The sequence below is a fragment of the Molothrus aeneus genome, chromosome 1 (genome assembly GCF_037042795.1).
Source record: "Molothrus aeneus isolate 106 chromosome 1, BPBGC_Maene_1.0, whole genome shotgun sequence".
Lineage (NCBI taxonomy): Eukaryota > Metazoa > Chordata > Aves > Passeriformes > Icteridae > Molothrus > Molothrus aeneus.
The window spans coordinates 24,888,492-24,914,345 of NC_089646.1; the positions used below are offsets into that span (position 1 = coordinate 24,888,492).

Sequence of the window (25,854 nt, forward strand, 5' to 3'; positions counted from 1 at the left end):
AAGCTCTAGCAGGAAAAGCTTTTGCCTTATGAACTCTTAATTCTTTGTTAGCTTACTCTCAGACTCAACATACCAGGTCTGTTCTCCCTGTGCTGTGCTCCATACATACCTGCTGGGAGTCAAGAGTACAGGTGCATGCAACAGCAGTATTCCTGTGGTTTTTGTTCAATTGAATTTTCAGGTTATATTAATAATAGAAGTTTAACAAGTGCATCCTCTGTGTGTGTCTAGAATGACTAGACACACTCTTGAGAATATAGAGAATTTAAGTCCCTAGAATGAAATTCATTTCTCTGCACTGGGATGAGAAATCATGGCTTGCAATAAGTTAGTGAGATTTTTATTATGGCACCAAGCTTACATTGTTTTGCTTTTCTTCAATAAAACTAAAATATTTCCCTGAAAGTGAGCAATGCACTCATAGGTAGAATGTTCTCCTGGTTTCTCTACCACAGGACACACCATTTTAGATTGTCATCACCTTAGTTACAAACACAGGCAGATTTTGAGCCCTGTTAGCAGTATACCCAGCTGTACCCTTACAGTCACATCCAAGTTCCTATCAAAGATGGTTCTAGAGGTAAATCTGAATCAACAAATCAGTCTCCCATTCCTTTCAAAGCCATGGTTATTTATAGCAGAAGCAGTTAGCTGTCAGACTTGTCCCACCATGGTACTGCTAAGGACCTTGTCCATTTACATAATCTCTGAGCTCTTTAGTAGCCCAAGTGGGAGGAGAAGCAATCTGTACAGAGTTGTCAAGACATCGGTTATCCGAATACAGGCACGAGGTACCTAAAGTAAATCAATCTGCATCTCACAGAGTGTGTCACAGCAGGAACTTTGCACAGGAGCTTAAAGACCTCTGGCTGACCTTTTGATCTAGAACCCCATATCACTTTCTTTTAAGCTTTACATAATTTCTGAAGCCTGTAGGCAATTAGGTCAACCTTTTTCTCTGTAAAACTGAGATTCTGCCATAAGTTAAACTGGAATCAAGAGGAGCAAGTGGAATATGTTTATGACTTATGAGAAGTGAGGAGCTGGGGTTTTTTCCACAGAAGAAAAGAGGGTTTGAGAAGGTTTGGTTTACTTTTTTTTCATAAGTCTGTTCCACTGCCTGTCTTCTGCCCTTTTTCCTTTTGGAGTCTTCTCTTGGGTGATTCCATTTCTGAGAGAAAGCATAAGCAGCTCTGCACTTTAGCATTATCTGCTTTTCCTGGATTCAGAGAAATTAAACAAGCATTCATGTCTGGCCAGAGCTTTCTAACCTACAGCTACATATGCATTAATAGGGAATGGTGATAAGAACATTCAGTGATAAACAGCTCTGGTAACTGTAGCAGTCATTTATTCCTTGCTGTACATTTTTTCTGTACAATTAAACAATTGTGACCTCTTAAATGAAAGCAACCTGTGCAACTTGAGTTAAGGAAACTCGTTGATAAGTCTAAGATTAATGTCTTCATTCTTTGTCCTTTGAAATTCAGATCCTGTTTACGAAGATATGCTGAGTGAAAGTCGGAAAATGATCACTAATGAGAAAATAGATGCTTATAATGAAGCAGCTGTTCGTATTCTGAACAGCAGCTCCCGAAATTCCAAAGCTAAAGTGAAAGTGTTCAGTGTATCAAAATTGATAGCACAAGAAACTATCATGAAGTCTGCAGATGGCCTGCATCTCCCTGAATCAAGCAGAGATACAGTAAGTGTTTTTATCACTGGTCAACATTGAAAGTATTAATAGTAAAACAAGATATGAAGTGAATGTTCTGAAAACACAAACAGTATGGATGTAATGAGGACTGCATTCGTCAGGGAATTTTGTTCAGAAAATTCCAGTGGGTGGGAGTGCAGTCGGTTTTATAGGCATTTTAAAAAACATAATAGCAAAAACATTAGTACATAACTATTTTAAAAGAGCTGTTAATCCACTAGATCTTTAAGATCATGAGTGCAAACTTCATGCTTTCATGTGTATGAGTGAGTTAAGGTGGTAATGACATGTAAAGCAGTGCTAAGGAGTAAGTCTTAAATTTCCCCCTATGTGTCCAGAAAATTTGGTTTGGTAAGGAGCATGAAGAAGCTAACAAACACACAGTGTAGATCTCTCTGGTTGCATGGAGTGCCTCTGACTTTATTTCTTCTCTTTTACTAATCAGTATGTATATGCATGCAATGAGCCCCTCTGAGCTTTTCAGCCTGCCCTTTTTGTGAAGGAGCTCTCCCATTATGTCACTTTTGGTTCCATTCCTTTGCAGGTTTAAGTTGCTTTAAAGTAGCGGATGAGCTAAATGTCATCTTACCACACGTTTCAGTCTCACTCTCGTGTTATAGAGACTTGCATTACTGTGCCTCTTTAGAACACAAGTTTGTGAGCTGTTTTCATTTACAGAAATAATGCACCCAGTAGAGAGAACCCTCCTGTTCTAAGATTAGCCATTTTTGCTTACCTCTAGAAGTTAAAGTATTTTTTGTTTGGAAGAAGTGTTTTGACTGGACTGTTAGATGCAACTGGGTATATGGTGGGACTGGAAGATTTTATTTTTGTAATGATAAGGGAGAATTGCATGTCTGATGTCAGTGCATGATGCAGAAGAAAATTTCTTTTGATGAAAATGTTAACTTTCTTATTAAAAATCAATTAACAAAACTGCTTATTTTTTTACAGAATGCAATGATTCTTATGAATGTCTACTGCAATAAAATAATGAAGCCCATTGATGGCTCCTGCTGCCAGCCTCAGCCTCCTCTCACTCTGATACAGAAGATAGCTTTCTGTTTCTTTACTTTGTCCATTTTTGGATATTTAATTATCAGCTTAATTCATCGGAATAATTATCGGAAGAACAAATCATGCACTGATTTGGAAAGCGGAGAGGAGAAGAAACCTGCCATCAGCACACCTAACGTTTCTACTTTAGAGATGCTCTTACACTGCTTTTGCAAACTTGGTCTAATCATGACCTATTTTTATCTCTGTGACAGAGCAAATCTTTTCATGAAGGAAAATAAATTTTACACACATTCATCTTTCTTCATACCAATCGTCTATATCTTGGTTTTGGGGGTATTTTATACTGAAAATACCAAAGAGGTAATGATCACTTTGGCATCCTGCTTAAAATGTTGTTTCCCAATCTGTGTGTAAAATAATCCATTTCTAAGTATTCAAGGTTTAATTTTTCAAAGTCAGTATAACTCACCTGCAAAAAATGCCATCTCAAGCAATTTTTCAAAGTCAGTATAACTCACCTGCAAAAAATGCCAATTCAAGGTTAATTTTTCAAAGTTGGTATAACTCACCTCAAAAAATGCCATAATGTCTGCATAGAATTAGACAGAGGCTAAGGCTTTTTGAAGCCATATGGATGTCACCACTTTAGTAATTTTCACTCTTTCAAACTGAAATTGATCAGAACTCAGCTAAAAGAGAATTTAAATCATGTTAAATCTGTGCCCACTAGACAAGACTTTTACTTGTCTAGTTGAGAGAGACCCATTTACCCATAAAGTGGTTTATTGTTTGAACTTTTTTTTCCTCATTTTATAGATGTTCCTTGTTCTTTTTGGAATAGCAACACTCTTGTTTTGTTTTGCATTAGACTAAAGTGTTAAATAGAGAACAGACTGATGAATGGAAGGGCTGGATGCAACTTGTTATTTTGATTTATCATATCTCTGGAGCAAGCACTGTAAGTGATTTGAATTTCTTTTGCTTTTAGGGGGAGTGCAATTTGGGTATGTTATTTCAAAAGAAAAAGAGTGTAAATGGACATTAGAACTGTTTTTTAGCTATTGTTTCTGTAGTTTTAAACATGGTATTAGCAGAGTTAGTTTTTCTCTCTAAGTGTAGATTTCACTGATAAAAACATTATATATGTTACTTGACCAGTAAAAAAAGTGTTTCCTCTGTGTAGAATATTGTATTAATTTTATTTTTAATTGCAACTTGAAACTATTGAAGGTGAGCTTTCAAAGAGCCCTTCTTATGTCTCTCATAACTAGTAATAGAATATGGCAAGTGTAGGGCAATAAGTTAGAAAAAATTGATTTTAACATTAGAGGTTAGGACACCAAAAGAGCTTAGTAAGAAACAGGGCAATGTACCACAGTGTTTCTTCTCTTAGTTAAATCTGATTTACTGTGATGCAGAAATAGCATAAAAGAGAGGGAGCAAAAGGAAAGCAAAAAATATTTACCTGGACATTTATAAAAGGTACTTTATTTTTCTCGACAGTTTTTGCCTGTGTACATGCACATTCGCGTTCTGGTTGCTGCGTATCTGTTTCAAACAGGTTATGGGCACTTCTCATATTTTTGGATTAAAGGGGACTTTGGTGTATACAGAGTGTGTCAGGTAAGAATATCTCCCTACTATTTTTATAAATAAATTTTTCAGATGGCAAAATATCCATAATATATCCATACTGTCTAAATAATGTGATATCAGATCACTTAACCAAGGTTTAAACAATAAAAATGGCTGTTGTGTCTATGTAATATGAGCTGTTTAATTGGTAGTGTTTATCTAATACAAACTTAAACCATATAAATGATACTTAAAATGTAAAAAATGCAATTACGTACACTCTGAAATTACAGTAGTAAATAGCAATGGAGATTCCACTGCAGTAGCAATTTACAGTATATAGCAATATGTAAGTAATGAGCCAGGTAGGCTTCCAAAGACAGTGTATTGGAGCCTACATTCATTAATAAAGAAAAATAATTTTCACACCATAACAACACTGGACAACATAACTGGTTTTGTGGCTTTCCTCCTAGGTTTTGCAGCATATGCTGTAGTACTTTAATTTTTTTCTAATGCATATCTTTTATTGCTATTAGGTCTTAAATTGTCCTGTAACTCAGATCATTGTGCTTATTAAATGTACATTTACAGCCTGATGATGGCATTACCCTGGCTCCAAATGAACTAGCCGAGATAGCTTCTGGGGGGGAAAAAAGAGAGACATTAACAGCATCCAGCAACTGGAGTACTTGGTCCCCAGCCTGGGAAATAGTCAGATAGGGTTAACCTTATTTTCATCACAATCTCTACCCAAGCAGGTCAAGGTAGGACAGGTCCAGAACCACATAATCAGTCTCACATTGCCCTGCTGATGTTCCCTGTGCTACTTTATCCATGTTTCAATGTAAAGTACATAGATATTTTTGTACAGTGCTAAAGGAACATGTCCTCATCTTTCTCAGCTTTGCCTCCCAGTTTACATATCCTCTGTCTTCTCTCCTCTGACACCCCCCAGGTTTTATTTCGTCTCAATTTCTTGGTTGTGGTACTGTGCATAGTGATGGACCGACCTTACCAATTCTACTATTTTGTGCCATTAGTCACTGTCTGGTTTATGATCATTTATGCCACCTTAGCTGTATGGCCTCAGATTGTCCAGAAGAAAGCAAATGGTAAGATTTCTTTTTTTCTTTCTGCTATAAAACATGTATGCTATTATAATAATAATCATACAGAAATGACATTGTTAGTAGATCTCAGTCTCTTTGTTAGTCAAAATATGCTAAACAGCTGCTCACAGAAATACAGTTTGTCATAGGTGAATTAGGTCAGTTGAAAAATATAACAGCTGATGACTAAACTCTGCCTCTGGTTACAGTCAGATTAGAATACTTTTTAGTAGGTTTTGATCATCAGGAATGTGTTTTACAAGAATTGTAATTTTACTGGATGGAAATGAAAACCATAGGTTGCACTGTCTGTGCTGGCTGGGGCGGTGGCTGTCGTGTGCTGGGTGCAGTGTGAACAGGGAGTGTTTAGACTTTCTCGTTCTGTGTTGACAAGGTGTCTGTCCATCTTGAGCACCAGTTCTGCCTTAGCTGGCCAAATAAGAGCATAGGGGCTTGCTATCCTCGTATCTTAGATTAAATGAGCTATCAGAAGTATGTCTTGTGGTACAAATATTTTAAATAAAAATGGAAGCGAAATCCCAGTTTATGTGTTGCAATTCATTAAAAAGCTGTAAAGCATATCATAAATGCATGTTATTTAATTTGCTTAAATTAGAACTAAAACCTTAAGAGCCTTAAATCCTCATTCCCTATTGATGGAGGAATATCCCCATTTTATAGCCTGAAGATATGACCATGAAATATACCAAATATATACCAGGAACAGATGCTGCAAAAATACACTTCAGTAGTTTTACAAGCTATCTCAAAGGCAAATATCTTCCTTTTTTTTTTTTTCCTACAATGGCACTTCTCTTCCAGAAACAGAAATTACTCTTGTGTACTTTGGAGCAATAGTGTGCTGTGAAACTGGAAAATCTTTCAATGATAGCTTTCAGTTGTTTATGATCCTCTTTACAGCTGCCAATTTATATGGTTGGAGGGGGAGATGATCTCTGTTGCAATGCTGAGGTTTGGCTAGAGCTTAGTTGACAGCTTTGAGGAGTAGTTTCTCAGGCTTGTTTCAACAAGATGTTTATCCTTAATGATCTGCAGTTGAACTTTGGAGTAAAACTGATATCTCAAAGTTTAATATTCACTTGTTTCACGTGACAAAAGGAAGGCATTTTTATGTATGTGTTTATTTACACTCACCTGGAATAAGGACTGCCTGTGCAGAGTGTTTGGGAAAGCAGAGGTTTTAAAACGGTGCTTCTGTTTGAACACCTAAATTCTCTTCTTTATGTATTTTGTTACTGTCTTAAAAATGAGGCTTAGTTTAGGCTCAAAACTTTTTAGATTTTAGTTGCTGTGAATGTTTATTTTAATGGCCTAAAGTAAAATTTAAATGTAGATAGTGATAAAATATTGCTGGCAGTATTTGAACATTTATTTATGAATAGATCTATTACAAAGCATAGCTACACTAAATAATTGGCAATTATTACTTAATGTGTCCTGGGGCTTGCTGTTGAAAAATTAATGACAGTGTAATGATTAATTTATTTCTTCCTCAGGGAGCTGCCTGTGGCACTTTGGTTTACTGCTGAAACTGATTTGCTTACTGACATGTATATATTTTCTGTCATATTCTCAGGTTTGTAAATCCTGGCTATATTTATCCTTAATGACCTAAGAGTATATTATTACCTGTCTTTACTTTTTGATGTGCTCATAACTTGTATATTTGCTCCAGTATCATAAATACAGAAGAAAAAAAAATGAACCTTTTGATTTCTTCTCATATTTGAATAGCTTTGCGTGCTGGAAAAACCCACAACTGTGTGTCTTACTCATTGGTTTGTTATGCTTGAAGTATTTTCAATGTACTACTGTGAATGCAGTAAATACAAGGGCCTATGCTTGGGTTTGGGGTGGGGTTTTTTCATGTTAGAGTTACTGGGTTTTGCCAGCATATGGGGATGCATATGGTGATACGGTGATAATGAAGTTCTGTGTTGAGAACCAAAAGATTGGTTCTCAGGCTAAATTAGCAACTCCCTGCATGCTATAAGTACAGCTGACAAAAAGAAGTCAGGGTAGAGTTTGTCTCTCCAGGATCTTACAGGGGAGTTGTGTGGTTTTAATCCCTCACTGGTTTTCAGCCTGTTTAACTGTAGTCTTGGAGTGCATATTCCTTATCACAACCTGTTAGTGGATCTCTCCCTTTGAGGGGCAGTACAAAATGGAAGGCATGCAAATACCTTAAGGGGAAGCAAAACTCAAGCTCTCTCTCATGTGAAGAAGTTTTTTCCTTTTTCCCTTTCCCTTTTCCCTTTCCCTTTTCCCTTTCACTTTTCCTTTTGTGGGGGAAAGACTTCTAAGGAACCCTGTTGTTTTTCTAGTGCCATGTAGCTAGTGAAATAAGGGTAGAATAATATTAAATGTGTTACTGATTTAAATTTAGTAAATACAGTTGACGTCAGTGTTAATGCTTTTTCCATGTTTGTCTTTCACAGGGTGCATTTGAGAAGATATTTTCATTTTGGCCATTGTCCAAGTGTTTTGAACTGAATGGGAACGTCTATGAATGGTGGTTTAGGTGGAAGCTGGATCGCTATGTATGTAACATTTGCATAAATTTTTACTTGTCTTTTAAATGTATGTTTTGATTTGTGGGTAGAGGGAGGGTTGTTTTTCTGCTCTCCAGAGAAAACAGGAGTTTGCCCCAGTGTTTAATAAAAGACAAAGCTGTACCCACTTTAGTACTGCAAATGTCTATCTAAGCCTTGCTTAAAAGATGGAGGTTTATTTATTTTCTTCTGGATTAAAAAAAAATTAAGTATCAAGTATCCTAGATCTGTCTTTTCTCAAAAATTTTACTGTGAAAATTTAACACCTGTAGCACTTCAGGCTGTTGAAAGACAAGGAAAATTATTGTGATAGCTTTTTTAATAATACTTTTTGGAAGCTGTATCAATTAAGGATATATTTCTTTTAAGGTAACACATGAAACATTAAAATCAGGGTTTGGTGCCCAAACCAGACTACTCTTGTACCTATTTTTAAATTGTTTTCCATTGGGAAAGTGCTTTCGTTCCAGTTATTGACTCTGCAATGGGGGGGAATAGAACAGGGAGATAGATATTGGTCTTTTTTCCTTTCCTTCTTGGCAAAGGTGAGTGGAGTTTCTAAGATGGAAGCCTTTAAGTGCTGAATTTACCCTTAATGGGATTGGTCCCACCTGTGTCCCCCTGGGGCAGTCTGAGTGCCAGAGCATTGTCACACCCTGCCTGGGAGCCCGATCACTGCTGCCTTCTGTGAGCACTGTGAGCTGGGTGGTGCTGCTGAAGAGCAGAGCTCAAAATAAGTACAGAGGACAAGCACTGTGTGGGCCTGAAATGGCCTCATGTTGCCAGCTGATGAGAACTTGGCATAAGATCCTAAAACACTCAGTTGAAGAATTGTGTCTGTGAGAGAGGGAAGCACTTGTCCTGCTTCTTGAATGTTTTTACCTGACAGTTTGGGAGAAAGCCAGAGACTTGTGGATTTTCCCAGAAAAAGCCTTTTCAGTGATGACATAGATTGCAGAGGGGATAGTAGATACTTGAAAGCTTCTTGAAATTTAATTGTCTTGTCTGTAATGCTCTCTGAAGCATTAGTAAACGTTCTTTATTTGTAGGTTTTGAGTTGAGTTAAAAATTAAATTTATGACTATCTTGTGTCATAAAACCAGAAAGTCTGGTTTCATTTGCTTCAGTAAATCTGGGCAAGGACCTTTTGAAACATAGCTTTAAAACTACTTTTATCTGGTAGCATTTCTAGTAAGAGTTTATACCTAAAAGTCATGAAATATAAATTGCATTCTATTTGTCTTTTACAGGTGGTTTTTCATGGGATGCTGTTTGCTTTTATATATCTGGCATTGCAGAAACATCAGATGATATCAGAAGGAAAAGGAGATCCTCTTTTCTCCAACAGAGTTTCAAATGTTTTATTATTTATTTCAATTGTGTCCTTTTTGGTAAGTATCTATTATAGTATAATCAGGTTTGTAAATATCTGAAAAATAACTTTTCTGAAGTTGTTGTTTAGTCAGTATTATCTAACAAACCTTGAAAAATCAAATCTTTATCTGGAGATATTTTAGCTGGATTTTTCTGTACAGCCCTACCTATCTACTCACTAAAATATTTTCTGTTCAGTCAGATGTAGATGAAAACATCATTACTCTTTCAAAGGTTATTTCAAAGCTTAAAAGAAAATTGGATCATAAAAATAACATGGTAGATAACACAGCTCTTCACACTTGATTGCTTGTCTATTTTTGATGAAAAAAACTTGTATTAAGAATTACTCATCAGATAAGTATTCATTAGTTGCAAAGAAGAATTTGAAAGAAACACAAAGGTTAAGTCATGTAGGTTTTTTCTGTTAGTGTCCCACGTCTTAGTGAACCTACTAATGCTAAAACAATTCAAAATATCATACTCTTGTTTCATTTTTATATGTCCATATAATTGCTACACAGACTAATTTTTTAATATCTTTTAGACCTATTCTATTTGGGCTAGTAGCTGTAAAAACAAGACAGAGTGCAATGAGCTACATCCTTCTGTTTCTGTGGTGCAGGTAATTATTAGTCCTTTTTGGGTACTGTGATAGAATCTAGTCTGTTCTTATTTGAGGTTTTTTAAAAATTGTTTTAAATATATTTGTGCATTAGCATGGAATGTCAGATATTGAGCTTCATTCCCATGTCTGAAAGTGAAAAAGAGTTTAACAACATTAGTCAGTTTTTCATTGCCTTTAAGCCCTGAAATTGCACACTGTGATTGTGGTTTTGATTTATCTGGATGTCCTTAGTGTAGGTTTCATATGCACGATTTAAATCCAGACCCAACTTTTGACCATTTGCATAGCAGTGGAAAAGAATAAAGCTGTGGAAGAGAAGAAAGGTGTAGAAAAGCAGGAGTGTTTGTGAGGTATTAGTGTAGGAAGCAAACTATGGGACACTGTAGTCACTTCCAGACAGAGAAGATGTGGGCCACAGAGCCATGAATGTGGTTTTCTTCAATTTAGATGTTCCTCTTGCTGTGTGTCCTGCCCCACTACACCCCAGCTGTCTCATCCTGTGCCCTGTTTCTTTTCTCATTGTTTTGTCCTGCTCTCTTGAGGAGCAGCAAGAGGGATAATATTAATTTTTAATATTATTTTGTCCATCTTGACACCCACTCTTTAAAAATTGAGGGTTAACTCAAATTTGTGGCCACCTTTATTTTAGGCTGGCATGGTGTTACATGTTTTGTGACCATGCCTAGGAGGCATGTAGTAACACCTGTCAGCATCAAGGCCATGATTCTACTGGAGATGCAAATATGACCTGCTATGCTGTAAGCATTTGTGTATAATATTTTTAGTTTCAATACCTACTTTGTTAAGTATAAACTACATGGATTTTTGTTTGGTTTATATTTTTATTGGCTTTTAAAGAAATTTTAATGCATGATGCACTTCACTTAGTGCAGTGAAAATGGATACACCTTTTATGTGTTTGTTTGGCTTGTCATCCTCAGTCACTTTCTTCACTTTCTTTGTTGTACCTTTTCTTTTTCTTTTTGAAACCAAAGATTTTAGCTTTCATCCTCATCAGGAACATTCCCGGATATGTCCGATCTGTGTATAGCTCATTCTTCGCCTGGTTCGGCAAAATTTCTTTAGAGGTAAGTAGAATGACCAGAAGTACAGTCAATTAAAACTTAGAATTGTAAGGTGGTGTTAGGTGGTTATTATCTAGATTGGACTGTAACCTTAGAGAAAACATTTATTGGCCTACTAAATACCATGCTGTCATGATTGACCTCTTTTAGCATTATAGCTTTTGTTGCACTTAAGAATCGTGGCTTAATAGCAGTCTCACAGTAGCAAGCTTAATTCTTGTGCTGTTTTAGGGGATGGGGTGATTTAAGGTGGTGGGAGTGGGGATTAAATGCTAGAGCATGCTGTGAGGTTTGTGCAGTTGGAAGATAAAAATTTAGGCCAGTTGAAGAATTTGCATGAATTTTACTTACTAGTGTAAGAACACTTATAAACGTGTTTGCCCTAGAAAGCTTTTTGTGACTAATAAAGAAATGTACCATTACAAATAAACCCCTTCTTAATGCAAGTGTTACTTTGTTCCATTGAGTGTATATTTTGAAACAGTAGGAATTTTCTTGCTTCCTATTTTATTTGCTATTTAGTGATATTAAATGTGACATTTTTTACTAAAATATATTTCTAGGAGAAACTCTTTGCAATACAGTGTATATGGGGTACAGGATTTTGTGGGTTTTTTAAAGGATCACATTTCACTCTTCTACTTCCTGGTGGGTTTTAGGTGCTGATCAGCTCCAGGGAGCTGTTCATTCATCAGCAGGTGAAGCATTCTCTATTATTTGCAGGCATGACAGTTCAGAGCCTCATGAGAGAGACAGTAACTGGGGGAGGCAGATTCTTCCCTGCTGTGATGGAATGTATCCAATGCTCCCCTGAGCTGAAATTGGTTTTGGGCCAAGCAAACCCGTGTGATTTAACAAGCTCATGGTTTTGTTCTGTAGCAAAGTCATGTGGAAAAGAGCTTTCAACTTAAGCAGTAGCGTGTCAGTTGATGCAATAGTAATAATTCTATGGGTTTTGGTAAGTAAAAATATTTACATATATAAGTACTGGTAAACACTTTTTTTTTTCTTTTAGCTCTTCATTTGCCAATACCATATTTGGCTGGCAGCAGACACAAAGGGGATCTTGGTGCTCATTCCTGGATATCCAATGTTTAACGTTCTTGTCAGCACTTTCATATTTGTGTGCGTGGCACATGAGATTTCTCAGATCACTAATGATCTAGCACAGATTGTGGTTCCTAAAGATAACTCAACTCTGCTGAAAAGGTTGCTATGCATAGCTGGATTTTTTTCTGGACTACACTTCTTCTCAGCAATGCAAGATCAGCCAAGGCATTAACTTGGAAACTTTCTTTGGGTTTACTTTGTGTCTGCCTGAACAAAACTTCTCAACTGGAGGTACAAGAAGACATTTAAATTAAACGTGTGGAAAATGTATATAGTGGAAATGTACATATTTTGTGTGGAAATAGCCTTCTCAAATAATCTGAGAAACAAGAGTGCACTGTACAGAATTGCATGTGAAAATGAGTCTTTTCTACTGGATGTTTGTTTCTGTTTACATATCTGTTGAAACGAGGCACGAGGCAGTGCAGTGGTTGAGCAGTATCACGGGCACGTCACGGAGTTCAGCCGGCACTGGGTGAGCCCAGGGCCAGGGGCTGCGCTGGCGCTGCTGTTCCAGCGCCCGCCACGCGGAGCAGGCGCTGCCTCCTCGGCAAGGAGCGCGCCCAGCACGGCCGGGAGCCGCTGGAACCGCGCTGGAACCGCCGCCGAGGCAGCCCGACCAGGGCAGTGCTTGAGCAAAGTGGTAACTTGCTGGTTAGAAAATAGTGTTTGGGGTGGAAATAGTAATACATGTTATATGAAACCCTTGGTATGTGGAAGTAAAAAGTAATCATCAATTCAGTGGTTGAAGATTATATACAAGTTTACATAATACTTTATGAGGGTTTTTTTAGAAATTTGAGTTCAGCAAATATGGTGAATTCAGAGACAATTTTTTTTTTATAAAGAGAATTTGGGTTTCCTTCCTAGAATTGTTTGCTTTTTCATAAATTTTTTCGCTAATTCATTTAACTGTGTGTAGTTCTGTGTACAATCCCAGTGAACAAACAAATGAAAATTCAGAGACTCAGTTCAAGATGGGAAATTTGTGGAAGACCCTCCAACCTTTTTCAGTCAGATGAAATCCCATCATATCCACTCGATCAGATCTTAGGGGAACGGTGATCTTTGACCCTCTCCCTGTGTTTGTAGGTGACCTTGAATTAGGTCTCACTAGGGACCTCAGCACTAGAGTGCCATATTCTATGCTGTAATATCATTTTAATTTAAGAGGATGCAAGTCAGTCGGTTGGCATCATGAGGAGCAGGGATTGAGTGGTCGACTTTGTTGCGTGAAGATGGTTGAGTCTCAGAATTACAAGTGAAATGAGATTGGAGCTGTCTGGAGATAACTTTTTTCCCATCCTTTTTGGGAGTGCCCAATCTTTCTAATCAATTTTTTCCTTTAGCAAAAAACTTAAAATTGAAAGAAACAGTTCTTCAGTGTGGTAGTGGCAAGCTGTTGTTTACATTCTACTAATCAGTGAAGTTATGGACATTTCTTGGTTAGTTGTGGGTTTTGTTCAAGTAATAGTTTGACTTCTGGTTGCTTTTTCATTTCATTCTTCTTCTGATTATTTGTTAGCAGTCAAAAACATGAAAGCAATATTATTTTCCAAGCATATGTGCAATTATGTATGATAATGAACAACATGAATCCTAATTTGTACCATATATACTGTCACATGCATGTTCTTGTTCTTATCCCAGGTAAAACATTGAATTCAATCTTGCAGCCATGAATGAATGCAAAACGAATTTATGAAAATAATTACTTCAATTTTTATTTTTTTGTGTGTGGTGGAGAACAGTTTATTTTAAAGAACGAGCAGTCATTCATCACAAAAAACAAAAAAGAAATCATTCATATCCCCCAAATTCAGCAGTTTTACTAAGCCTGCCAGCTGTTTTCAAGATACTGAAAAGATATTCAGCTGTGTGCATATTACTTCCAGTTCTTGGGAATTTAACCTCATCGATCAATACATTTGAGTGACTGAAGGAAAGAGTGTACATGGACACCAAATGGGGAATAGCAAGCATAACCTTCATCTATGCCAGTATTATGAGCAACAGGGAACTGTGAGCTTGAGGGGTAATTTTTGTTTTGTTCTTCACAACATAACTATTGTAGATATAACTCTATTTATCTGTTGTACAGACTTGGTTAAAAGATTTATTTTTAATGTTTGAAATAATGCACTTGTTTACTATTACTGTATGTGGGATAAATATATTTTCTTTTCAGGTTATGTAAAAATATGAAGTAATTTAAACATTAAATAAAATTGCTGTGGATGCTTTATTTTTGTAATGGGACCAGCATCATTTAAGTAACAACTCTCTATTGCTTGTCTCTAGCTGCACTGCAGTTCACTGTATCACAAACTAAGGCAGATGCAGTGCAGGAATTGCTCTGCGCTAAATGGCACTGACCCTGCTCTGATGAAATTCCAGCTCCAGCAGCCAAAGCCAGCCTGGAGCTCAGGGGCTCTCAGCAGAACTCCACAGTGGAGGCATCAGACACTTTTCCTTGCCAGGAACTCTGCAGCAGAGCTTTAAAGGAAAGCAGAGGAACTGACTCGGCTTTTCTTTGGTGGCAACATCAAGAAACCAAGCCCATCTTGAAGACTTGATTGAGTTACGGAATTTAGATTTTCCTTGAGCTACTTAAATCCCACTCTCAGTAGAAGGGGCTCCTTAAGCAAAGGAAGTACCAATCTCCTTTATCTTGTAACCAATGACAAGACACAAGGAGATGGCCTGAAGTTGTGTCAGGAGGTTCAGGCTGGTATCAGAAACGGTTCTTCACCCAGAGGGTGGTTGAACAGTCTCCCCAGGGAAGTAGTCACAGCACCAAAGCTGCCAGAGTCCAGGAAGTGTTTGGATGATGCTCTCAGACACTTGGTGTGACCCTTGGGGATGGTCCTGTGCAGGGCTGGGAGCTGGACTCAATGATCTTGATGAGTCCCTTTCCCAACTCAGCATATTCTATGATTCTGTTCTCAAAAACTCCTGATTTTATCATCAGGGAGATACACAGTTCAGTGTCCACTTTAGATATTAAGTGCAGCAAATCCTCTCCCTCCTATCCAGTTGGGATATCTATTTAGGCATTGTCCCCAGTTAAACAAACCCTGAACCATTAGCTCTGCCCCAGGTCTCAGATCCAACCATGCAGTATTGTGGCTGGAACATTAAAAGCTGTAACAATGTTGTTCAGGCACCCTTTTGTAAAATAATCAGGCAACAACTTCACTACTTTGTGTTTTCCATTTTATTAGATCATACATTTCATGTATGTACAAAGAGATGTGTTGGGCTTTCTGTTTAATTTGGTTGCAACTTAATACAATATCCATTCATATTGCCATCATATAATGTTAAAAGAGGCTGTGAATTTACCGTCTTAATTATTACTAATTCTTTAGCCATTAAGTGTCTTTAACCAGCTTTATAAATCTATGTTTCATAGTAACTGTTTTAATAATTAAAAATAAATAATTTCTTATTAAACTTACCTCAGATAAATGAAGATTTCGATCATAAAATAGTTCAGGTATTCTTAATACCCAAGTGGCCTACATCATTAGATTCTTTCCAAAATAGGTGGAGCCTGCACTGCTACAAACGAATTCTTTATGCACATATGTAACAATTTATTTCCTTAAATATATTGACACTGTTACATTAATACAAATAAGGTGGGAGCAGCTCAACTGGTAGATCCATTGATTGTCATGTCATCCTGGAGTTATCAGAAATTACTATAATCCACACCCAGAATTATTTACAAACTTTAATCTTACGTTGCATTAAAAATCATTATTTAAAATCCATTCCATTCATTTTGGTTTCAAAACACTGACAGCTGATACATCTGAAAATACTAGTATAAACTAATAGAAGCCAAATGCTGATTGAATTTTTTTTACAGCTTGGGTAAGAGATGAAAATGTTTAATTTACTGTAAACCTCAGTGTGCAGTTTTGTGATTTGCTTTTCATTGATAACCATCCAAGCTGCTGGAAAGAAGGGGGTGTCTCTGAGGAGGTTGATTTACTGGTGAAGTTTCTTTCCTGGTATCTTTTGGATGAGGTAGGAAGGCATGATGGATGCCACTCGAAAAGTGAGTAGGAATGGCTCTTTATTCCAACTGTTTCAGGAACTGCCTTGAATTTCTCAGCTTGAATGCCTGTAGCTTGAGCTACCTCTCCTGGTCTAACAGCCACCAGCAGGATTTGCTGCCACGTGCTGTGGGCTGTGCTGAGCATGCAGAACAGCTTTGTAAACTGATACTGAAGGTTTGACAATATACAAGTAGGTACCACATACTGAGCACTGCTTATCTCTACTTTGCTGCCACAGTGATCATAGTTGGTGCTCAAAATTAGTCTAAAAAGCAGCTCAGGATTTGTTCTCTGCTGAAATCCTGCATTCAGGTCTGAGCCCACAAACACATCATTGATGCTTAAAAATTAATGTAAATTAAGGTTCTGTGTTTTGACAGAACTGGGTCATAACTGTAAAAAGAGAAAAACAAAGACAAACAAACCAAAAACCACAAAACCAAGAGCAACTACTTTGGTCTTTTTACAAAATGACCTCATTGTACAGATTCCTTTTATCCTCAGTCTTAAATTCCAAAATTACTCAAATTTCTCTTAGCAGAGACTTCAGGAACCTCAGCTAAGAAAATGTAGCCAGCACTTGGCAATTTTAAAGCAGACGCAGTTTTCTGCTTACAATGCAATGTCCTGATGAGCATACAGCTTCTGAAAGAGAAAATATTACAGAAAAAAGACAAAGCATAAGTGTCAGCTTAAAACAATGCCATGCTTTGAGGTAAAACCCCAAAAACTGTTGGAGTCAGCTGTTACAGCTGCAGACCCTGAAGTCCTCTATGATGTCCTTAAATTGAAGATTTAAAGAAGCATCAGAAATTCATTTAAAAGCTGGTGAAAAGTGTCAGTAGATGAATTATAGTTGTCTATTGAAAAACATGGAAACCCCAGTTCAAATCCTTTTAGCAAAGTCCATATATTATTAAGCTTCAGCTGCATAGACACATGCCTCTCAAAGAAACCACTTCCCAGCAAAGTATGCCTTTAATTAAGTCCTTTTTAAGATGTGAAAATGTTATCCCTGGTTTACTGGATAAGTAATTCTCCCACAACAGTTTGTGCTCCAAAAAGAAAAAAAATGTGGAGGATATAAAAAATAAACAGCACTGGGGCTCTTTATTGTGAATACCACAAAAAATTTAAAGAGTGTTTTTAAAGAGTTAGTCCAGGTTTACTGTACCAAATTAAACCCTTGCTTATTTGCAGACATTAATTTTTGCCTACAATAGCTTGTAACAGTTTCTTCTAATATAACCAGGTGAATGAATGGACAGATTTTAAATGCTTTATTGCTTACAAGTTTTGAAATAGCATAAATATCTGTTAAAAGAACAGAAACCCAATTTTTATCATGAAAAGTTTTAGTTACTTTCTCTGGGGGGCTATTTCTTTATTTACTTTCCAAAAATAACTTTGCTCATTATATTTGGTAATCTCTAAAAAATTAATACCTAATATATGTGCAATACTATTTCAGAGCCTTATCATGTTGCACAAGTTTTCATGCTTGTACACTACTTCTTTTCCTGTGCAAATGTTAGGCAATTATATCATCCCAATAACAGTCTGAAATCCTTTGAAGTTTTGATTTCCCTGTTAAAACTTTCAGGAGAGATCACAAGACAGAATAAAGCTTGATATTTATTAATACATATATATATATATATATACATACATACATATATATATATATGTATGTATATATATACATTAAAGATTACTTCCTGAATGTAACAAATATAAAAAGTTATCAGTGTTTACAAATTGTCAAAAATGTCCAAAGTACAAAAGGATACAGTACATCAGTTATATGGAAGTGATTGTACTCCTGGCACTGAAAGCATCATAATACTGTGGGCATGCACAATATACACCAGAAAAACTCATGCATCAACCAGAACAAATAAGAAAGACAATTTGCTGCCTTCTTTGATTACAAATTCATTGCTTCTGTTAGTTTTCTTTCCTCAGGAATACCATTTACCTGCAAAGAGATGAGAATTTATATTATCCATCAGTGGCACATGATGCTTCAACAGTACTGAATTGTCAACTATGAGGACAGCACATAAATAGTATTTATTATTCCTTTATCAACAACCACATTGGAGAAACACTGCAAGTACAACCTGGATCAAAAGACAACATATACATGACAAAGAATTCTTCTGGGAAGGGAGAGGGCTGGGAAAAGATTGTTAAACTGAAACTTATCTTTCTACTTGGGATCTAACAGACTTCATAGGGAAGCTGAGGCACAAAACAGAAAAGGTGGTACATGATGTACATGCAATATTTAGTCTTTTATACTGTAGGAACACCCTATAAGCTTTTTCATCCAAGCACCTTAAACAGTCCTTGTGAATTCTGCCTATTGACAGAGAGACAATTATAAAACCTAATGCATCTGTTCATCCTGGAGACCAGCAGCAATTTTCATCACTGTAATAAACATTAGATGTGAGTGGTCACATCTCACACAATTCTTTCTCAATTAACGTTTAACTTTGTGAAATAGTCAAGTATTATGTCAGCTATTAAAGTCTGCCTTTTTATATAAGACTAAAATAAAACTATTCCTTACTGGGGATTCAGATAGTTCCTGAAGTGGACAACGGTTATTATCCATGGTCTGCTCTTCGAATTACTAACTATGGTCTACTGAAGATTTAAAATAGAAATTTCTTATTCACAACTGTGACTGTCAGTATGTTAAATTCCCCGAGTACATTACTGTGAGTTTTCTATAGGAAAAGAACAAAATTTAACTATTAATGTCTCATTCTATAGGTTTTTTGGTCTTAGGTGTTCTATTTCTCTAAATGTCTTACTTGAGCAGATCAATAAAATCAGTTGCTGAGTTTGTACTCATGCTACTAAAAAACTCTTGGTAGTGGCTGAATTTTGTTTTAAATCATAACTTTCTAAAATTCTAACATTGTGGCAACAGGAATTATGGATATCCTTTCAGAAAAGCTGCAAAAGGCACATGCTAGCATGTCATGGAAGTGCTTGCAGGATCACCTGCACATCTGAGCTACAAAGCAAGGTGTCAATAAACCAAGGGAAGAGGAGGAAACGCCCTCTGTCCCAAATTCATTCCACCATCCGCCCACCCTGGATTTCTGAGAGCTTGTCACAGGCAGCATCTGTGATGAATATGAAAGAACAGTTGTATTCTACAGAAATAATGTACTGCAGAAAATACAGACATAGGAGAATTTTTAAGATCTAATTTTAGGGCAGTTTTTCAGTGCTACTCAAAAGTGACAGACCTGGGCTAGCTTGTATTTCATACCTTTGCAAAAATGCCTCACTGCTGTCACTGTACAGTATTATACAGCTTGCAAGACAGACTGGAATTCTTGAAATGAAACAGTCATAGCAGAAGAGCAGCACTTGTGTAACACTTTGATTCTGCCTTATAAACAGTGTGAGTGAGAAGAGCTGTACTAAATGTCAACCCCAACCGGTACTGGAGGCTCTGGATCAAGGGTTTGACTGCCGGGGTTATTCACCATTTCCAGCATATGTACAATGAAGAACACAAATGGCAAAGCTACCAGAACTGCTATCAGACTTTTTATACCTGTGTTTTTAATTTCCACATAACAAAACTCACATGGAGAGAAACATCTATTATATACTTGCCTCAAATCTTTGAAATGTTGTCATACGAAATTCTCCTTTAATCCCCGAAAGCAGTAATGAAGAAGAAGGATTTTCAATGAAAAGAAAGAGTAGCTTATGGAACTCCTAAGTTAAAACAAATCTTCTGCTTGGAGCTGTAATTCCCATATTATGTTCAAAACATATGAATCTCTCTAGAGTTTTGATTTTGATGCCTCTTTGAATATTTAAAAATTACACTTGGCTTCTAATTTTTCCCTGTGTGGTCTTTACCCCCTCTCACATGGCTATCTATGGCTGTAGGTTTTTCTCAAACCTGAGATGCTAAGTAGAGAGGACAGTCAGCCTCAGTCTGATGGGTCATTCCTGACCTCAGTCAGTACACCAGCATTTGTGAGAATGATACAAAAGTGATGACTACAACACAGGAAACCTGAAGCATGGATGTGCCTCACCCCAGACTCCCCAGTATCAACACTTTGTCTAGTAACTGCAGAAAAGAGCTCCTTCTTCAAAGCTTAACTAATATTGGTGGGAATTAGAAAATTACATTTACTATCAAGTGTCAAAATCTGAAACATGTAACTGCATTTGGGAATCTGGCTGCAGCTTCATGTAACAAAAAATTATTTCTATGAGGTTTCTAAGTTAGCTGAACCAAATTCCAGCCTCACATGCAGAATCCTAACATAGCATTTCTTCCTTGTTTAATCAATCCCATGCCAAAATTTTCACTGATGTATCAAAGAAATTCTGGAATGACAATTTCTGTAATACTTTACTCTATTTGAAAATGATTTCCACTGTCCACAGACTGTATACATTTTGACTAGTGTTTTCTCCACACTGGTCACTTAATAATTACAGTATTTTATGAGTACTGACCTGCACTCTGCTGCTGTGGAATCTGAGTCTGATGTGGCAGGTTCCTATAAAAAACCATTTAATATCTTTAATGCTTCCATACAAAGTCTGAAGTGTATTATGATGAACACTCAGTATTTACACTTCATTTTTTTTTGCTTATGAAGCAATAATCTATTTTCACTATGCAAATACAGATGTCCAAAGTTTAGCCACGACCATGAAAGAAAGACAATTAGTGCTAAAGTCGTTATTATTTCACTTGTCAGCCACGTTCAAAGGCTCAGACTTGGTGAAATGCCAGAGGCAACAAGAGTCACCATGGGTTTCTGAAGTTCCGCAAAGTTTGGTTTCTATAAGTGAATATTCCATATGCCATGAATACAGCAAAGGTGACAGCATTTGCAACGTAGTTATTGCTGTGGAATGAATGGTCAGCCACTTCTATGTGTCAGACCAGTTCACTTATCAAGGCAAAGTTTCATTTCTGTGCCTTGCTTAAGTGTCTATTTTAACAGCTATCAGATAGAGGTGTTTTTACAGAAAGGAATTAAGGGGTACAATCTAGGTGAAACAGATAAATACCCTATGTACAACTCAAGAAAGCTTTTGGTACAGGATTTGGCACCCCAGTCATAAAAACTGCCATTCTGAATAGAGAAGAAGCTGTAAAAGATGGGGCAGAGCACTTTGCAGCACTTGTACAAGGAATAATTTATACAGCTGTCCTTTCTGGAGAATTTAGCTTCTGGGACAGGGAGAAGAAAACACTCCTGCAGCATGGATCTATTGTGAAGGGAATTTAGGACAAGCATGTGTAAATTACGGCTGAGTTAGAGCTGGCACAGGACCGGTGCCACTGGGGCCATGCAGGCCTGCCAGCAGAGGAGGCACCAGCTGGAGCTGGTGTTACAGCACAGCACTGGAAAACACCAGCCACTCCTGACCACTGCCTCAGATCTGCTAAGCCCCAGGCACCTCAACCCAACCTTTCCAGAAATGCCTCTTTGCTACAGCTCTGTGGAGTTATCTGAATTAGAACATGTGCAAGCATTGGTCTGGTCACTAGTTTCACTAAGTTACTGATAAATGAACTCTAAGGAACAGGAATTAATTATTTTTCTGGTTTCTGTCGTGCAAAGTGAATGACAACAATGGAAACGGGAGAGAGCTATGAGCATTTTTCTTGGCAAGCCTGAATTATCTGTGTAATGGAGTATGTTCTTCTGTTCAATGTCAACGTTTCAAACACAAACCATGTGTGACAGGTACATGACTAACCACTTACAATGTCTGGATTTTCTGGTTAAAACTACCACAGATTTGGTGGTTAGTTTTACACCAGAACCCCAAAGGGTGTCTAAAATAGAACAGTTTTAATTGAATCCTCTGTCAAAAGTAGTTTTTCTCCAAAACATGCAGAAATATAACTGTTCCATGCCAAGCCTCTTGCAAGCCTGCAGCCTCTTGCCAGCCATTTAATCTTATAACAGAAGGCCTTTCTTCCTGCTGGAAATGCAAACATCAGAGCAATCTTGAACTGGAGAGTCATTACTGAATCCTCCCACAATGAACACATTTCGGAGGACAAGCACAGGGATCTACAGTGAGGTCATGCAGCACACTAAGAGCCAGAGCTGAGCCTGCACACTTACTGCTGTGTCTGCATCAGGGGCATGCTGGTGTTGTCGTAGCTGTCCGTGTGCAGGGGCGGGACGATCTCGCCCGTCACGGGGTGGAACACGGGCAGCGTGGAGAGCGGCCACGCGATCTCCCTGTTCTTGGACATGTCACGGAGCTCTTTGGTGGATTTCTGTATAGCACTGTGGTGCACCAACTGGATGCTGTGTCACAAGGAAATAAAATAGTGAATACATACTTTAAGTGCTTTATCAAAACAGAGAATTTTGCAATTATTATTTTTTTTTTAAAGTACAAGGACTTTGATGCATGCTACAGACTACAGTGCAACAATTACAACCTTCACATAGTTAAATTAATAAATATTTGATTTATTTAATTTTTTAAGGCAGTAATTATTCCATTAGATTTTTCTGTCTGAATAGATGTTTTTCATAGGATTCAAGACTGCGCAGTTTGTGGCTGATGTTCCATTTATTTGCTGCAATTTGGTTTCATTTTAATTTTGGTTAACTCCTGATTCTTGTGGTAGATTCATAAAAGCTTGTAAATTAATTTTAAAACACTCCATATTATAGGCACTGGATACCTTCCAGGATATTTCTTCTCCTGCTCACTGCCTTTAAGAGACAGGCTGGGAAATCCAATAACCAGGAGTACTAATTGCATATTAACATATTTATTCTAACAGCACTATTTTATTTTGGATTACAGTCTTTAATTTCAAACCCTTTTTATTGTGGTCTTCTATCCTTGCCAAGACTGATTTAAAAGCAGCTTTCACATTTATGAATTAAACCATGAATTAGAGAGAATGAGAGAAGATTATGACACATATGTATGAAGTATGACAAGCTATTGAGAATGAAAATTAAATGGTAAAAGAAAAATAACAGGAAAGAAGACACTTACTCTGGTGTTTGCATGTTTCTCTTTTCCCTAAAAACAAAACAAAATTTATGAATTAAATAATAGCATTGATAGTTGGAACATTAATCTATCTGATGATGAAAACAGTACATGATGTAGAAATGCTGACAAGGTTATTGCTAAACGCAACTTGGCAGCATTTGCAACGGGGTTTATGATGAGGCCTTGATGGACGCACGTAGAGAGATGTGATAGTGGTGACAGACACACACAGACACACGCACAGGGAAATGAAAAATGCAGGTTAAAGAACAAGCTTCTGGCTAAAAGAAATTCTGTGACAAAATGAAGTTGTAGTTTGTGTAAGAAATGGCAGAAATCACGTTACTTGCTGCTTTCCTTTTATGTGTTTTTCTTTGATAATATGTCTAAATTCAGTTAATCCCCTTAACCACGTTTATATTATGAAAGTTAGCATTTTAGAAATTACTTAATATTCTCCTGAACCAATGATCCCTTATTACTATTTTATTTGCTGGAGGCATTTTGGAGAGCTATGCACATGTGGAGATTTTGGGGAGTTTTGTGCATATGTTGAGTATTTTAACCCTTTCTAGAACAACTGAAGGCCCTACATCCACTTGCTTGGAAATCAGTGCATGTGCTTAAGTGTCAAATAGTTCAGTATTACAAGCAGATACCTTTAGGCCTGTATTAAATGTTTATAATGAACTGAGTGGAGATATTCTAACAAATAACCTTCTATGCATTATAATCTTAGAAAAATCAAGAGTTACTTATTAGCATGTTCAAGTACTCACACTCCTTCCCGTCGGCAGCACATGATGTAGGCAAGTATTAGAAAAAGCACCAGTGCTATTGCCGAGGGCACTGCCAGTGTAATAAGGAAATCCGAGTAATAGTCTCTGCTTTTCAGTGTATCCGAAGGTGGCTTGTATTCTCCACCATCAGGCAATATTCCCTCTCCACGAACCACTTCCTGAAAGGTGGAAACTTGTTTTGTATTGTCAACCTAATACCCAGGAAAAAAAGAAGAAAAAAAGACTATTAAATAACAAAGTAACATAATGTAAAAAAAACAGGCAGGTATTTAACAAACCATAACCTAAAAAGATCCATATTACTTATTTTACAAATTCTAGACAATTTAATCCAAACACTTTTCAGTAATAGAAGCTTACATTTAAGGAAGCTTCTGATCAGTGTGATAAGTAATGTTATAATATTACTTCTCTCTTTTGTGACTAGGAGAGATACCATGTCTTTTACAGATTAATTTTAGGCATATCTCACACAAACAGTATTTGAGTACAGATTTGGTAAACATCTTTAGTGCAAACTAATTAACTAATTCTGATTTCTTTTTTATTAATTAATCCATTTATTCCATTTCTTACTAAATGTCTTGTTCTAAATGATAATATTGTCCTCTCTTGTATAAAGGTGGCAAAAATGAAGAGTCACATAGCTACAGTGTTCTTCCTCCTCCTTCTCCTTCATATCACACTACATTCAGTGCTCAAAAAAACAAGAGCCATCAACTGAGTTGCCAAGGACAGCTCATTTTCTCTCTCACACAAATTCAATTAGCCTCCAAAAGCTGCATTCCTGGTCACAATTTTTGTGTGTGTTTGTCTGTACCCAATGATCCTAGAAATACAAACCTGTCTTGCTGCTAAATTTCCTATTGCTTTTGATTGCCATTCCCAGCTGACTTAATTTTCTGCATCCATTTTTTTGTTATCTTCAATTACATGTTACTGTCAAAATTTATCACTGCTAGCTTTAAGATCCAGATCATTAATACAAATAAAATATATTTGCTTACATGCTTGACCTTTTGTCTGACTTTTCATTGAGAAATCTTGCAAATGATGGTCACTTCTTTATCATTTACACTTCAAGTCATAAAATGCTGTATTACAGCTTAGGCAATGGGTGAAGAGATTTTTATGAAATTCCAGAAATCCTGCTGAGCTTCAAATATGTGCATGAACACACACACAAACATATGTAAGTGTTTGTTTAACAAAAATTGATGCATTCGCTGCTCATTAATTCCAGAGTATCTTCTATGTTAGGTGCACTGAGTTCCACCTGGCTGCTTAGCTTAATCTCAAACCCTAACAATGCACAAAAAATATGTATTTATTGATGTGACTGACAGAGGTCCATACACAGTGTCAGAACAAGCTTTCAGAGAGCAGCTTCAAGTGGAGCATTTATTACATTACATTGCCCATCCTTGCAGAATGTGGGACCCCCAAACTTACATCCACTCTTTGACTGGGTGCTAACTGCCAACAGCACCTCATAAACAGTGGGATGATGGCTCTGTTTTCTATCACTTGTTTACATTGTGCATATGGGAAACAGAGCTCAACTTCCTCCCAGCCCATACATCTGGGGAGAATTCCTGTCTCTCAGCTTGCCTTGTGAAAAGCCGACTGTGATTCGACAGAGGGAAGCTTGGCTCCCTTTTCCCTCTGATGCAGCAGGTTACAGCAGAAATGCTGCTGGCAACAGTAAACACCCCTAAGACAGTTTAAATTCAGTTACTGTGGCACACA

At 37.1% G+C, this 25,854-nt stretch overlaps 2 protein-coding genes across 2 annotated transcripts in view; one reads left to right on the top strand and one right to left on the bottom strand.

Annotated features, from left to right (window-relative positions):
* Window positions 1–14,439, top strand: part of CASD1 (CAS1 domain containing 1) — a 28,478-nt gene extending 14,039 nt beyond the window's left edge. Inside the window, exons 8-18 of the mRNA XM_066553455.1 lie at window positions 1,491–1,705; window positions 2,672–3,097; window positions 3,606–3,695; window positions 4,241–4,360; window positions 5,271–5,427; window positions 6,942–7,021; window positions 7,884–7,985; window positions 9,248–9,388; window positions 9,919–9,996; window positions 10,995–11,087; window positions 12,100–14,439. Coding sequence (XP_066409552.1) covers window positions 1,491–1,705; window positions 2,672–3,097; window positions 3,606–3,695; window positions 4,241–4,360; window positions 5,271–5,427; window positions 6,942–7,021; window positions 7,884–7,985; window positions 9,248–9,388; window positions 9,919–9,996; window positions 10,995–11,087; window positions 12,100–12,366 — 1,769 coding nt within the window. The 3' untranslated portion in view covers window positions 12,367–14,439. The remainder of the gene's footprint in view (window positions 1–1,490; window positions 1,706–2,671; window positions 3,098–3,605; window positions 3,696–4,240; window positions 4,361–5,270; window positions 5,428–6,941; window positions 7,022–7,883; window positions 7,986–9,247; window positions 9,389–9,918; window positions 9,997–10,994; window positions 11,088–12,099) is intronic.
* Window positions 14,440–15,393: 954 nt separating this feature from the next.
* Window positions 15,394–25,854, bottom strand: part of SGCE (sarcoglycan epsilon) — a 32,956-nt gene continuing 22,495 nt past the window's right edge. Inside the window, 6 exon segments of the mRNA XM_066553468.1 lie at window positions 15,394–18,242; window positions 19,910–19,944; window positions 20,774–20,817; window positions 22,408–22,596; window positions 23,306–23,332; window positions 24,085–24,296. Of these exon segments, the coding sequence (XP_066409565.1) occupies window positions 18,192–18,242; window positions 19,910–19,944; window positions 20,774–20,817; window positions 22,408–22,596; window positions 23,306–23,332; window positions 24,085–24,296 (558 nt within the window). The 3' untranslated portion in view covers window positions 15,394–18,191.